Raw genomic sequence first — 15,682 nt, 5'->3', positions numbered from 1 at the left:
GAAGTTTCAAGTGTAAAATGCTGGTCTCACGGGTCTCACGAAAACAGGCTGGTCTCACATGATCCCAAGTCTATATATATATATATATAGGGGCTTAATCAAATGAGAACTATATGTTTGTACAAGGGTTTTTCGTGAGACCCGTAAGACCAATTCTCAACTCTTGGATTAGATCTACAATGTTAACATTCATAATCACAAAATTGCCACGAGACTTCTCAATAATCACAAAATTGCCACGAGACTTCTCAATAATCATAAAATTGTCACTGCAACTTTAGACCATTAAATCATTAGCTTATAATGTTGATCAATGAACATAAATTGGTCTTATGGGTCTCACGAAAAATCTTTGGTCTCACGTGAACCCAACCCTCTATATATATATATATATATATATATATATATATATATATATATATATACATACATGTTTGTCTTTTTTAGGACCCATGAAATTGTGATAAACCTGAAAGTTTGTACATAATGTGTTATTTAATATGATTTTTTTGTTATCATTTAAGACTAGGATTTAAAACATATATTTGTTTCACAATATGAACACTTCTTACGTGTTTGTGAAACAAAAAGTACATGTAAATAAGTTCCACATTGTGAACTGAATACATATGAAACAAATACATTGTGAAACAAACATACGTTAATCAGTACATTATATATCGACGGGAGAAAAAATCACGTGAAACAAGACCTTTTGGTAGAAGTTCTCATAGATCTCACAATTTTTCAAACTCTACTTTCGAGTTAAATATACTATGTTAATTTGCTTTGGTCTCGTTTCAATAACATTGGACTTACATGGTTTTTTAAATGTAAAAAAGACTTAGTAAACAGTATTTTTGTTGTCGTTTATCTGGTATAATATCACCGATAATCTGCTATTTAATATTGAATTATAAAATTTAAATGTATGATATATGAATTAACAAATCATATTTCTAACCACTTTTGACAAGTTGAAGGAGAATGAGAAAGCAAACTTGTCACCACTTTATTTTACTAAAGTTAATTAACAATTGATAATTAAGGATAAAAAAAATAACAGAATAACAATAATAATAATTTTTATCCTTATTTGGATAAAAAGTTGATTACTGATAATTTTAATAGGTCTCACATGAAACCCGCCTTTACAGACATCAATATGAGGAGTCAATTTTTTTGGCTGAACCAACGATTGAAGCTAAGCTGGGGGTTGAGAACGAACACGGAACATGTTTTGTGTTTTTGATAAATCACCTTACTCCTTCACAGCATGAACTACATGCCGCGGGCAAGTTTTAGGCCTTGTTTATTTTTTTTCATTTTCAGTTCTTAATTATCATTTATGTCTGATTCGTTCAGACTTTTTCTAATTCAGACTGTTTTTTTTATTATTTTAAGAACATCTTATCACTTAATAGGGTCTGAAATAAATAAGAGGAAAACTAATATCTTAATTCCTCTTATTTTCTTTTTTTATTCTCTTTGGTTATTGATTCTTTATCCACCAAGGACGCCACCATCCTTTCATCCCCCATGTGAAATGCTCCCCCGCCTTCTCTCTCTCTCTCTCTCTCTATATATATATATATATATATATGTGTGTGTGTGTGTGTGTGTGCGCGCGCACGCACACACGTATAATTTTTGTACGTATAAGTTAGCTTAGAAGATTAATGTGAAACAAGAACTTCTATCGGTGATCTATATTATTGGTCCTTCCGCAAACAAACTCACCGACGGCATTCCCGATAGCATCGGAAGTCTGAAAGGTATCCAAAAGGTTCTTACTGTATTCCATCTATTAAACAATTATTGAGATGAATTTCAACAATGGAAATTTCATAAAAATCAAGAGCATTTGATAAAAATGTTTGCACCTGATTTTACAAAAACAAACTATTGGTTAAGATTTTTGACTTCAGACGTTCATCAGTTTAAAAAAAACAAACAGTTTTATTAATTCAAATTTGACACTTCAACATCACCTCTTATCAATCAAAAGTGATATAAGACTTCAGAATTCAACATTTTTTTTTTTTTAAAACAAAACAAATAAAACTGTAAATAAATGGATTTACTTTAGAGAGGAAATCATGGGTGAAGATGAGAATTTGAAGTTGTGGTCTCATTTTGTTTTTGGTTATCATATCACTTGAAAAGGCAAAATTAGTTTGTCCCTTCCACTTTTGGGAATATTTATTTCTAAAGGATAATTGTCCACTATGCCTATTTTAGGCCCCGATACGTTGTACTTTCTTATTCAATTGATCGAAATAGTTAATATTTTATAAGCGATGTTTTACTGAGTTAGGAAGTAAGTGACGCTTTTTTGTTAACATTTAACAAGTAGCACTTTAACAAATTGTAAAAGTTGTTATAATATGAATTGGATTATCCAGAATGACTATTTTAAACAAGTAAGCTCTTTATTTTATTGAATTTTTTTTTTTTATAAAAACCTAATAAACTATCATGTTTTGAATAATTAAGTCTTTTAACTATTTTTTTGAATAGAAAAATCGTTAAGTTCTTTTTTGATATGATTAAGTACTTGAACTATTTTTTTGAATGAAAAACCATAAAGTTTTCTCATTTTGAATGATGAAATTCTTGAATATTTTATCTGTAATAAATAAACTATCAAACTTTTAAAATTTTGATAGTCTGTTTTTTTTTAACAAAAAAAAAAGACTATATGTAACTGACTAGAAAGGTCTTAAAATATTAAGACCTAAATCAGTTTTACAGTTTCCAAATTCTACATCTTTAAGACCCCTCGCAAACAATGGTATCACTCCCCCATGACAGTCTCTGTCCTCGGCTATCACACATTTGGCCCATGTCAACGATCTCCCTATTTTTGATATATTTTTAGATGGTTATAAGTAATTTTACTTTAAGATCTTTCTAGTCGGTTACAAGTACTTTTTTAGATTAAAATAATGTGTTTAACCAATTTTTAAAAGTTTGATCATTTATTTTGTTGAAAACTATATTTAGAAATTTAATCAATCAAAATGAGAAAGTTTAATGATTTTTTATTTAAAAAGTAGTTTCAAAACTTAATCATTTAAAACGAAAAAGTTTCGTAATTTTTTCATTAAAAAATAATTTAAACATTTAATCATTTAAAATAATAATAAAAAAACTTATCCTTTTACGTCCCTTCCAATTATGGAATATTTGTTTCTCACCTTTTATCTTATAATAATAATAATAATAAACCACAAGGGTGGTGTCTTATTAGTTTGAGCTTGGCTACAAAGGTAAAAAAATATCAAGAGGTCACAGGTCCAAATCTAAGGAGAAATAAAAATCCTCTTGTGGCCACGGAGGTTCAAATGCGATGACTTCGGACTATCTACAAAACAGGTGGTCGCTCTGAGATTAGTCGGCTCGCATAGCAGGTGGTTTGGATATCATACGAAGTTGCAACTTTTAATTATATGCAGAATAAATCAAATATAATTCAATGCAAATACTAATCCAACAAATTGAAGGTTGCTTTTCGTGTTAACGCTAGCTAACACTCCTTCGCAACCCGAAACTTTATTCCACACTACAAATCTAGACCACAGTGGCGGTGGCATGGCGGCGATGGTGGTGGCGCTGTTGTTAACCGACTGGTTAACATCGACCCCCAAAACCCTATTTCCACAGCCACATGAGACTCAGTAACAATGAATATGAATCATAACAACGCTTGTTTGCGGGCGGTCGATCGGCCAACGCACATTGGCCTAAAGCACCTCCTCAACACTGCTGTATAATTCTGTACATAAATACCATTAATCACTTTTGAGTGCTTACTTACTGCTACAGAACTCAAGGAACCCCATGAATTCATGGTTGTGGATCATTCTGATGCTCCTCTCGATTCCAATAACCCCTGTGCATATAAGTACAACTCCGTAAGCACACAGTACAACAAAACCTGCTTTACTGGACATCAAATATGTCTAAATGTCATAGTAAACTGTTTTATAGGACTTAAGTTTATAAGACTAAATAATCGTGTATTCTACGTAAAGTTGTTACAATAAGTCGATAGCATGATTGTTTAACCTTTCTTTTGAGAAGGATAAATGGTAGCATGGGGTTTTAAAACACCTTCCGCTAGTGATGGCCAAAACCGGTCCCGAGACGGGACCAATTAAGCTACTTTGCAATCAGGTCGGCTGGTCCCGACACCGTTCCGGTCTCTAGTACCTTTCGTTCATTAAGGGTGTATTTGGTACACTAGACATGACATGACAAAACAGAACAAGGATCGTTGTTCCATGTTTGGCAGGACTTTAATGTGGAACATGGAACAGACAGGAACAAAGTGGAACATATGTGTTCCACCCCCATCCCATGGAACAAGATGGAACATACCTATATTTTACCAATATAACTTCAAAATAAAACCTAATTCTCTTCTACGAGGACATTCTTTTGAGAATCCATGAAATTATGATAATCTTGAGAACTTGTGCATCATGTGTTATTTCATATGATTTTTTTCTATCTACCACTAGGATTTAGAATATTGATTAACATATATTTGTTTCACATTTAGATGTGTTTGTGAAACAAAAAATACACGTAAAAGAGTTTCACATTGTGGAAGGATTACATACGATACAAACAAATTGTGAGACAAATATATGTTAATCAATACGTTAAATACTATACATGGAAAAAAATCATGTGAAACGAAACCTTAAGGTAAAAGATAGAGAAATTTATAGCATTCTATAAGGCCGATTTTGTTACGGAATAAAAGATTGAGAAATTTACCCATAGTAAGAGCACTGGCAAAGATGACAGCAGAAAGAATGAAGACGATGAGTGAAGCCCTCTTTAGAAATGTAATAATTCTTCTTACGATAAACTGTCCCCAGAAACCGGCCAAAATGGATACCGACATGAGGTATAATGCTGTAAGAACGTAAAAAGTTAAAATCGTATGCGGGTTTTTACGTATCTTGAGAAAAAACGACTATCATGAGATGGTGACGGGAATGTACCATAAGGGATCGGGAACCTGTCGAGTAGATAGAACTCCACCACGGATAAGGATGACGAGAACATCATCACAAACGTCGCTGTCGCGCTTGCCACCTGTTCAACAACAAAACGAAAGAATTAAATGACACTTTTAAATATGACAACATACGGTTGTCGTATTATACCATTTAATGAAACCGAATATTCTTTCAGTTTGTGTACCTGTGGTATGACACCGATCTCAAGTAACAGAGGGCCAAGAATGAAGCCACCACCGGACCCCAAAAGGCCGCCAACGGTGCCGCCCAAGATTCCACAAAGTGCACAGAATACAAGATGGGGAACAGTCCATTCGATGGAAGCTTCACACACCGATTCAGTGTTCCCCAAGCTCTTCCTCTTCTTGCTTTCTTTGTACAACTTAACACATTCGTACCCGAAAACTGCTAGCGTTGCTGGGAACTGAAACAAACAAAACGGGCTCAGATCGTACCCACATTCGTGCATTTTTGTACAGTGCCGACAAGGCAGTGAATGCTATCTCGAAACTGTACCGTACCTGAGCAACCGTGAGTACCCAATACCATGTACTGCAAACTACTAAATCGTTCTGCAGAAGATACAAAGAGGCCAAGAATTAGGATTCAAGAACACATGCATTTGAATCTTTTAGAAATTGCAAAAAGTTCCCATTTTGAGATGACCCATATCGAAAAAGGTCCGTTCTTGGCAAAATTTCAAGCTACCCGTTATCATCATTCGATAGTCCACAAGATTCCCTCACTAGATATTATTCAAGGCACTACAACAAAATCGGGTTTATAAGACGCCAAATATGTCTGAATGTCCTAATAGACTTAGGTCTATAGGACCAAACAACTGCGTGTTCTATATAAAAGTGTTATAATAAGATGATAACAAGCTTTCTGGCTTTCTGACAAGTTTTTTATGATATTTTTGAAATAAAGTGCATATTAGTCTTTTTATATGACACTTTTGAAAAATGTCCCATGACATTGTTTTATAGGACATTTGTTTTATAAGACATTTTTTCAAATAAGTAATATAAAAAGACTAATAGGACATTTTATTTCAAAAGTGTCCTAAATACTTGTTAGAATGCCCAAAAACATCCTAGCATCTTATTGTAACACTTTTATATACGACACACAATTGTTTGGTCCAATAAAGTTAAATCCTATAAAGCAGTATATTATGATTTATGACACTCTTTGACGTCCTATAAAACTGACTTTTTTTTATTAACCTGGATATCCAACCCGCTATGCGAGCCGACTAATCCCAGGGCGACCACCTGTTTTGCAGATAGCCCGGAGTCACCGCATTTGAACCTCCGTGGCCATAAAGGGATTTTTATTCCTCATTAGATTTGAACCTGGGACCTCCTGATACATTTGACCTTTGGAGCCAAGCTCAAACCAATCAGTCACCACCTTTGTGGTTCTATAAGACTGACTTTGTTGTCTATAGCAACGGTTATTAGCATTGCAAAAGAAGTAGAGATTTTATGAGACGAATGAAGTATAATTGCACGAGAACTACTTGCCTTGATGATCTGAAGAACTAGAAAGGCAGCCCATACGACAACCAAGAGCATAAGCTTATTCCAGCGTAAGTTAAATGTAAATATTTGCTGCAAATTTGTCGGGAAAAAGGTTTAGACATAATCAAAATCTATTTGAGAAGTTAAAGTCCAGATACTAAAGCAGTCGATGCTCACCATTGGAGTTTTCTCTTCTCTAGGAAGCAAAGGCTCATAAGTGTCGATTAGAACTGAAAGCAGAAACGATGCAAAGAAATTATCGAAAGGCTTATACGTAAAATTGCATTATAACACCAAACAAATTCAACGGATCTTTGAGCAACTTACGTTCCCCTCGAGAATTAACAAACGTTTCTCGTGGCTTTGCCATTTCTTTCTGCATCATCCGAATAAAAAAAAAGGTTACACAAAAAGATTGGATAGTTGTCGTAATAACTGAAAGGCAGGTTCAAACGAAAACAGTAAATATTTTGAAAACCAGGAGCCAACTATTCATGTTTTATTCGTGATAAATATTCATTTTGAAAAGTATTCATAATGAATAATCATTATATTCATGATGAATAATATTCGTTCTCAAAACTGAAATATTAAAGGTATTCTTACCTTCAGTATCGTCTCATCCTTCCACATCTCGATGCCCCTAAAGAAAGACCGTGAAGACGTCCCTATCAACAATCATCGGGGTGATATTAGACAAAAATCAAACGACAAGATAAAAAGAATCTTATGGTATTGTAACGACAAAAAAGTAATCTCAGATTGATACATCATCAATAGTAAACAATGCTTTTGTTTCGGGACAGCGAGAGTATAGATTAAGTCAGCCAGATCAAGAAACATCAATGATTAGTGTTTCAATCAATAAACAGATATCAATTTAAATAGGAGCTGTTTATATTGACAAATAATTAAAAAAATCGCAAAGAAACCTTGGTTTCGTAACATGTAAACTACTTGATAATAAAATAGAGATCAATCCATCACCTTCTCAAACTTAAATTAAGCAATAATTAGATCAATAATCTTGATTCAGATGCAATAAATCCAAGATTCTTTGTCAAAATCGAGTAGAATGTAACGTGCCAAGCCCAAATCAGCAGGCTAATAACCTCCAAATCCGTTTAAAACTACAGTGGAAGTTATTGGTGGCCCGCAACTTTAGGCTTATAACAACTTTTCTATCAAAGTGGAACGGGTTGTTATACATCAAATCTTAAAAAGAGACCCAGAAATTGTACCTAAAAAGAGGATGATAATGAGAACAGTGATGAGCCAGTAGGGAAATACAACACTAAGAGCAACACCAAGGGTGATTCCAAGCATGAGCATAGGTTGAAACAAGAGGGCTAAATCGTAATCCAGAATCGGTACTTCTCGGCATGGATGTGGTACTCTTAAATTGTACCAAAATGATGATGCTGATGCTCCCATTATCATACCTGAAGCAATACCCACATAAAAAAAACATCAAGATTTCTTGAATCAAATTTGGTAAACCCTCAATCTGTCAAAGAGATTCCAGTTCTGATTGTAGGATTTCAAACACCAGATTCAAATTCAACATTCAATCACTCAATTTCACTTTCCAGAAGACCCACATGATCAAACTGATTCAGATTCAAACCATTTGAGCAACCCCATCCAGTCAAGGGATTTTGAAATTGAAAAAACTAACACATCTCACATATTCAGAAGTCAAACAGTGAGTGTGTGTGTGTGTGTGTGTGTGTGTGAACTTTGATTAACTTTACCAATCACTTTACACCCTTTTGAGATATGAATCCATCTACCCATGATCTTTCAGAGATCAAATACCATATTCAAATCCAAGAAGTTGGTGACTGTAACTCATTTATAATGTTTGGGTTCAAAGGTGTCAGGTTTATGAACAAATATCTTACTATTTTATTGAGCAAATGTTTTCCAGTTTCCCCAAATTCGCAATTAATATATATATATATATATATATATATATAAAGAGAGAGAGAGCATACACTTGGAAAGAGCAGCTGCAGATTTGGTATCAAAACCCACAACCAAAGTAAGCATCGGAACAAAAATGCCGCCACCGCCAACGCCGCCGACCGTCCCAAAAGCAGAACCCAAGAACCCTATCACCGTAGCCAACACAATTCTCCAATCGAACTCCAAAGCCTTTTACCCAAATTCAAAATCCCAAGTTCGAAATAATTGGTTTGAGTCCATATTATAATAACAATGAGAAGACAAGTTAAATTTACGGAAACTCACCGGCCAGGTCTTCTCGTCGGCTTGAAGAACAACTGAATTCGGAGACGGACGGTGAATATGGTGATTGCTTTTGTAAGTATCATGACCGGATATCATGAAAACCGATAAGATAGCGAGGGAGAAACCGGCTAACAGATACAAAACAAACCCACTCGTCGCCATGGATGCTCTGTTGTTTTAGCTAGCACACCAGAAATACAGAGAGGAGAAGAAGGCAAGTATAGGCATATACAGCCAACTCGTAGTCATGCTAGCCCTCACATGATTCTTAAATTTATAGAAGAGAGAGGGCGGTACAATTAAAGTTGAATATTTCTGGACCCAATTTAGTTTTGGGAAATTAATATAAATAATTATTTTCATGGATTAATCAGTTGTTTGAGTTTGTTTATAAAAACAACTTATTGATTTATTCTGGTGTAACACTAGTAATAAGTATTTTTGAGTGTTTAGATAAACAACTTATACCGATGTTAAATCGGTAATAAAAAGTTTTTGAAGAAGTTAAACATTTCTGATTTATAATAAATTGATAAGTATGTTTGTAGAAAATTATAAGTTGTTTCAAATAAGCAATTCCAAACATCACCTAAATTCATGTTTTACTATTTGTTTTTGAATATTTTAAAATATTACAAGTGGCCTATTCGTGACTTAACAAAAAGTTAAAGATAAAAAATATTCACTTTTCACCCGTTTTAAAAGTATCATTTACGGATATAGGTGAAAAATGATTTTTTTTTTCAATTTTCGCTCACTTACGGACCTGGATGAAAAGTGATTTTTTTGTCTTTTAACTCATGCAAGTCACGGAACTGCCATTTGTGGAGATAGTGATGCTTTGAAAATCTCCCGAAAAAAATGACTAAGGAGCCGTTTACTAAACACTATTTGGTAAGTGTATGCCGGATAAATTTCCTTATCGGATGAACATGAGAAAGGCCAAAAATCTTACCGGGTAAGAGCAATGAAAATGATAGAGAGTCTTACCCGGTAAGTAAGAATGACGACTCTTACCCAAGTAAGCACTTACCCAGTAACTTGTTGCATTCGATATGTTTTGATGTAAAAAATCTTACGTATCAAAATAAATTATAATGTTGAATCCTATCGATAAGCACTTACCGGGTAAGCATTTTGGTAAACGGCCCCTAAGAGATGAATTTGGGTCCTAAAAATGGTTATTAACACTTGTAAATATCATTGTCAAACTCTATTTTCTTCACATTCTTGATGTAAAGATGTGCTTCAAATGTGTACGAGACTGAACATGACAGAACTAAACAAACGAGGAAGAGACTGGTGGGTAAATGAAATCTTGAAAGGTTTTAAGGTTATAAATTTGACATGGATAATTGAGTAATTTACCGATATTCTCTTGTATTCTTAATTTTTTGTTTCACCTATTTTAATGGCAGGACCAATCTACATACAAGGTTTCGGGTACATGATTATCTGTATAATTGACTCTGTCATATGATAGGTTTTATTGGTCATAAAAATGCCCTCAATTTAAATCAATGTGTACTACTTTAAGTTAACAAAAAGTAGTTGTAGCTAATTGTTAAGGTTATTACATGTGTTATTAATATTATAGATCACGTGTTCAAAAAACAGTGGCCGAAAATAAGAAAAAACCATTTTAAAGTTGCAAGAAATCAATTTTATTTCATTTTAAGGAGACCGTAATTTCTACAATAAATATGTATTTTATATTATGTCAATTATTTTGCTATGAACATTCATGGTTCTAAATAACTCGTTATGGCACGTTACGACATTGAGTCTTGACTTTGTCGCCATGTTAACTCCTATGGCTCCACTATGAGGTTTGATTTCCGTGGTAACGCATCATGGCATGTTACGATGCGTTACGACACATTATTTTGTAGGACAGGGGTTTTTTATCAACTTTTTAAACATACAACTTGAAGGGTAAATGATAATTATGTACGGCGACTAAGACTAAGGCTTGCAATCTTGATATTGTTTTTTTTTTTAAAGAGTGTCTCAAGCTATACCTAGACTAATCCCGGCAAACTGTGACTGCAAGAAATCAGCCCTAATAAACTCAGTGACCACAATTGTTGATATCGTTTTCTTGTAAGCTTGATATATTTGATATAAATGGTTCTTTTTTAGTTATATAAAGTTAATATGGGATTGTTCAAAACACAAGCGTATACAATTATATATACACAAAATTATGTACGCATATATCGCCTTCAGGTACGCCTTAAAAAACGTCGTGACTTTGTCGTCATGTCACGTCTCACGTCATTTAAAACATTGTTAACATCTCAAACCAACCGTACCGGATATTCTCTGATTTGTCCAGACTTGCATTCACGGTTTTAAATCGCGTCTGATTAAATCAGTATCTAATCTCTTATAGAAACAACATTTGTTCTCATTATCAACCGATATAGGATCTTATTAATCCAGATATCAAACACAACAAAAAAGATATCTGTAAGGATTTATTTTTATTTAAGTAAAGTAATTAATGAATAAAAATAGTTTTTTATTTGCTCGTACAAGTTGGGATTTTATAATAATGTTTTTACCTAATTATTAAGTTTTAAAAATTCAAAAAATTTGTTTTAAATATATTTTAATATGATTTTTAATTTAATAAAGTTTGTTAAGCAAATAAGAGATTAAGGGTCTGTTTGTTTTTAAATATTTTCATTTAATTGTCTCTTAACTCTTAATCGGTCAGACATAAGTGATTTCAGACTGTTTGTTTTTTTTTTAAACTAAGAGTTTTTTTACCTCTTACCATTCTCTTAAAATTAAGTGGGAATTCTATGTCTGAAATCAATTTCAGAGCCGCATCCCATCTCCATCTCCATCTCGCTCTCAACTCTCGATTTCTCCATCTCGCTCTCAACTCTCGATTTATTCGTCTCCATCTCGCTCTTCCATCACCATCTCGCTCTCAACTCTCGATTTCAAGGTCTCGCTCTTAGCTCTCGATGTCAACAGCTCAGGATTTTTTGTCTGCCTCTCCGTCCAAGCTCTCGATCTCTCGAATGCTCTCGATGTCAACAGCTCACGATTGTTCGTGTTTATATTGATTCAAAATTTCAGACGTAAAAACAAATAGTCTGACTGATTCAGATTTCAGACTTCAGACGTAAAAACAAACAGTCTGACTGATTCAGATTTCAGACTTCAGACGTAAAAACAAACAGTCTGACTGATTCAGATTTCAGACTTCAGAACCACCTCTTAAAATTCAGAAGTGAATTCAGAATTCAGACTTCAGCACCTCTTAAAAAAAACAAACCCCACCTAACTTTTAGTAATTCAAATCAACTTTTGAGATACAAAATTAGAGATAAGAATCCAAATCTATTTTAATAATTACGCTTTTTATTATAAAAAATAAAATCTGTTTCTTTTTTTTATGATTTACCTTTTTTAACTTGAAATAAATTAACGATGTTAAAATAAAACCAAATATTATAATTACAAATGATTTTTACTTCTGTCACAAATAAATTAAGGACAAAATATACAAAATAGCAATCTATTTTCATAAATTTCTTTATTATAGCATTGTACTTTCAGTTTTTCTTATTACAACAATCTATTTCCAAACTATTTTTTATTAGGACATTATACTTTGAAAAATTTACCAATTATAGCATTGGGTAACCTTTTGATTTAAATTTACCCATTATACCAGGGTTTTCATGCCACCTCATTGTCCACGTAGGTTGTTCACATGTACTATAGTGATGTGACTTTTTTACTACATCATTGTACTTTCAAAATTATTTTATTATAACATTTATTATTTCTTATTAAACACTGTATTTTTAAGTTTACAACTTATTACTATATAAAAACAAGTTTTTGTATTGGATTTGATTATCCACATCGGTGAGAATATGATTAAGTTGAATGATGTCATTATATGGGTTTGGTTTTTCTGGCCCACGTTTTAAACGCAATACATTATTCATTCTACTTTACATTTCATTACAAGTAAATTAATGAATCACGTTTCATCTTAAATTAACGAATCACGTTTCATCTTAATTTTGTTACAAGTAAATTAACAAATCAGATATAATATCTGATTTACGAAATTTGACCTCTATTTTGTTATTTTGTGTTTTTTATTTAACAATTAAGGGGTGTTTTTAATAAAAATGGAAAAATACATAAATTGTGTTTTTTTACGTATTTAATTTTAAATTTCAAGGTTTTTCGGCATGAAATAAGACAATGGTAATTGTGGTTACGAAAAAAAATTAGCTGATTTTGGAAGAAAAAATCAGACATTATATCTGATTTACGAAACCTAAATCAGATAAAAATAATTTTTGCGTCTCCATAATTATAATGGTTTATTTTTAAACCTTATCCATGAATTTTGGTTCTTATAAAGTTAAAAAACACAACTTAAATGGCGTATCAGTTTTATTAAAAATACCACAAAAATAATAATAATAATAATAAAATGCTGGATCGCCCCTGGGGGCTATGGGACAGCCTGGATCGCCCCCCAGGGCGAGGTCAAACCCGGTCTTCGAGGGTAAACAGTAATCTCGTCTTTTAAAAAAAATTAATTTTTTTTTAGAATTCTATTGGGGATCGCCCCAAACATGTACAGATCGCCCCATATGTGTACGGATCGTCCTTAGGGTAGATCTGGGTGGTCAAATATGCAAAACCTCTAAAACTCGGTTATTTTGTGGCAAAAGGTTGTATAAAATGGTTATTTTTATAAATTTCCCTTTTCTGACCCCCTCTTAAACGCAATACATTATCCATTCTACTTTACATTTTTTTTGTAAGAGTGTCCGGGCCAAAGCCCGACTAATCCCCGGCAAATTTGGAGGCTAAACATGGCCCCACTTAAATGTCGCCAACACTTCCCTTCCAGGGATCGAACTCGGGTTCATCATTATGTCATGCCCAAGCCTTTACCACTAGGTTGGAAGGTCTTTGACTACTTTACATTTCATTACAAGTAAATTAATGAATCACGTTTCATCTTAATTTTGTTACATGATTTTTATAGAAACAAAATTTATCACCGTACAGCGCACGGCGCCAAACACTAAATAAGAAATCAAACAACATTTTTAGGACCATTAAATACTGCAACATTTAGGCAGATACAAACAACATCAAAGAATCGTCATAATATGATTACACATTTCCCTCTGTATAAATCATAATATGATTGAATTACGCCAACTTCTGATGACAAGAAACTTTATAAAACATTACTAAGAAAAATGTGTAGTTTTATAGTTGTTTGTATCTAATACGTAAATAAATCTTCGTTTTTCATATTTTTTTTAAGAAGATGTAACGTTATGAGTTTTCATTGATCATGTCATAGCATTTAAATCAGCCAAATGTGACGATTTAAAAGTTTTAGGGTTATTTTTTTTACCATTTAAAGTTTGAGAGATTTGCTTTTTCGTCATCAATTCTATGACGGGTTTTTATTTATTCTTTTTATATTATTACACGATGGACAGATGATCATAAATGGCATAAAAATTACAACGTTAGCAAAACGGATGAATTGGATGATCTGATAATGAGTCAAAAATCGTATTGTTGAAAAGATAACCAAAATTTTCTAGTAATAAAAACATGTTTAAATAATTTGAATATCGTAAAAAACTGTATCGAAGAATCATATCTGGTAAGTGAAAGTAATAACTCTTACCACGGTTAGCGCGTACAAGGTAAATTGTTGCATACAATATCGTTTTTATGGACTAAAATCTTATCCGGTAAATAAGTGATATTGTTGAATTTTACTGGTAAGCGTCTTACCCGGATAAACGTTTGGTAAATGCGCCCCTTAGTAAAAACTCTTAAAAAAACATATTAAACATTAGTACTGCTTATTAATGCATCGACACTTAAATTTAAGTTTACAACTTATTACTACATAAAAACAGCTTTTTACAGTTGTTTGAACTCCATAAAACCAATAGATAAGCACATTCAAATATAAGAGACATCATCTGAACCATTAAGAGATGAATCTTGTTTGGCAAAAAAAAAGTCTGTCTCTTAATGGCTCTAAAACTATCTGAATGTTTTTGTATCATGGGTCTCCCTTAACCATTAAGCGCCCTAATTTCATTGTAAACAATTATATTTCATTTTGCGCTATATAATGAGAGCATCTTAAATTCTGACCACTTAATCATTCTGCACCGAATCATTCAGCAACTGTCAAACAGCTCCCAAGTCCTACTAGAAATAACATAATACTCTATGAACATTATATTTTCTTTAGAAGACAAAAAGTATGACGATGTAAACATAAACCATACCAACGTAAAACAATAAGCCCCAAATCATATGGGAGTTATAATACATATAGGGAATGTCGGAATGGGCTCCTATGCATTAGGCTCGTATGTCAGCCATCTAACAGTTCGTTACGTACTTGATTTGTATATCATATTAAGCTCTTGAGGGTTGTTGGTTACAAATTGTTTTCTACAAAATTGAAACCGCTAATTAATTAATATTGACTAAGTATCTTTATTTTATTAAACAATTTAACTTAAACAAATGTTCTTTACACTATTCATAAGCTTAGTTATCTATACTATATTATAAAGCATTTGACAACAACTCTTAAAAACTGTTTTTATGTATGAAGTACTGTTTATTGATGCATATTACTTAAAATTCAAGATTACAAATAAATTATACGTAAATACAACTTATTAAAGCTTTATGTTTGAATTCGTGTAACTAACTGGAGATAATTATAGTCAAATACAAGATAAACATTTTATTTTAAATATAAAATATATAAAATATAATTAAAATAATCATTAAGTTCTAACAGAATACTTAATTATTATCTTT

At 32.6% G+C, this 15,682-nt stretch overlaps 1 protein-coding gene across 1 annotated transcript; it reads right to left on the bottom strand.

Annotated features, from left to right (window-relative positions):
• Positions 1–3,454: 3,454 nt before the first annotated feature.
• LOC112519876 (sulfite exporter TauE/SafE family protein 4-like) lies at positions 3,455–9,062 on the bottom strand. Its single transcript, XM_025128188.1, has 12 exons — positions 8,816–9,062; positions 8,560–8,719; positions 7,804–8,004; positions 7,169–7,230; positions 6,890–6,938; positions 6,740–6,792; positions 6,566–6,652; positions 5,558–5,608; positions 5,221–5,460; positions 5,019–5,112; positions 4,789–4,929; positions 3,455–3,895 (listed from the first exon to the last, which is right to left on the bottom strand). Exons 1-12 carry the CDS (start codon positions 8,975–8,977, stop codon positions 3,813–3,815), a joined length of 1,383 nt encoding a protein of 460 aa, XP_024983956.1. The 5' UTR covers positions 8,978–9,062; the 3' UTR covers positions 3,455–3,812.
• Between the last annotated feature and the right edge of the window lie 6,620 nt (positions 9,063–15,682).

Source organism: Cynara cardunculus (assembly GCF_001531365.2).
Source record: "Cynara cardunculus var. scolymus isolate 2C chromosome LG 10, CcrdV1, whole genome shotgun sequence".
In the NCBI taxonomy this organism is placed as follows: domain Eukaryota; kingdom Viridiplantae; phylum Streptophyta; class Magnoliopsida; order Asterales; family Asteraceae; genus Cynara; species Cynara cardunculus.
This window is presented reverse-complemented; position numbering and strand designations above follow the sequence as displayed.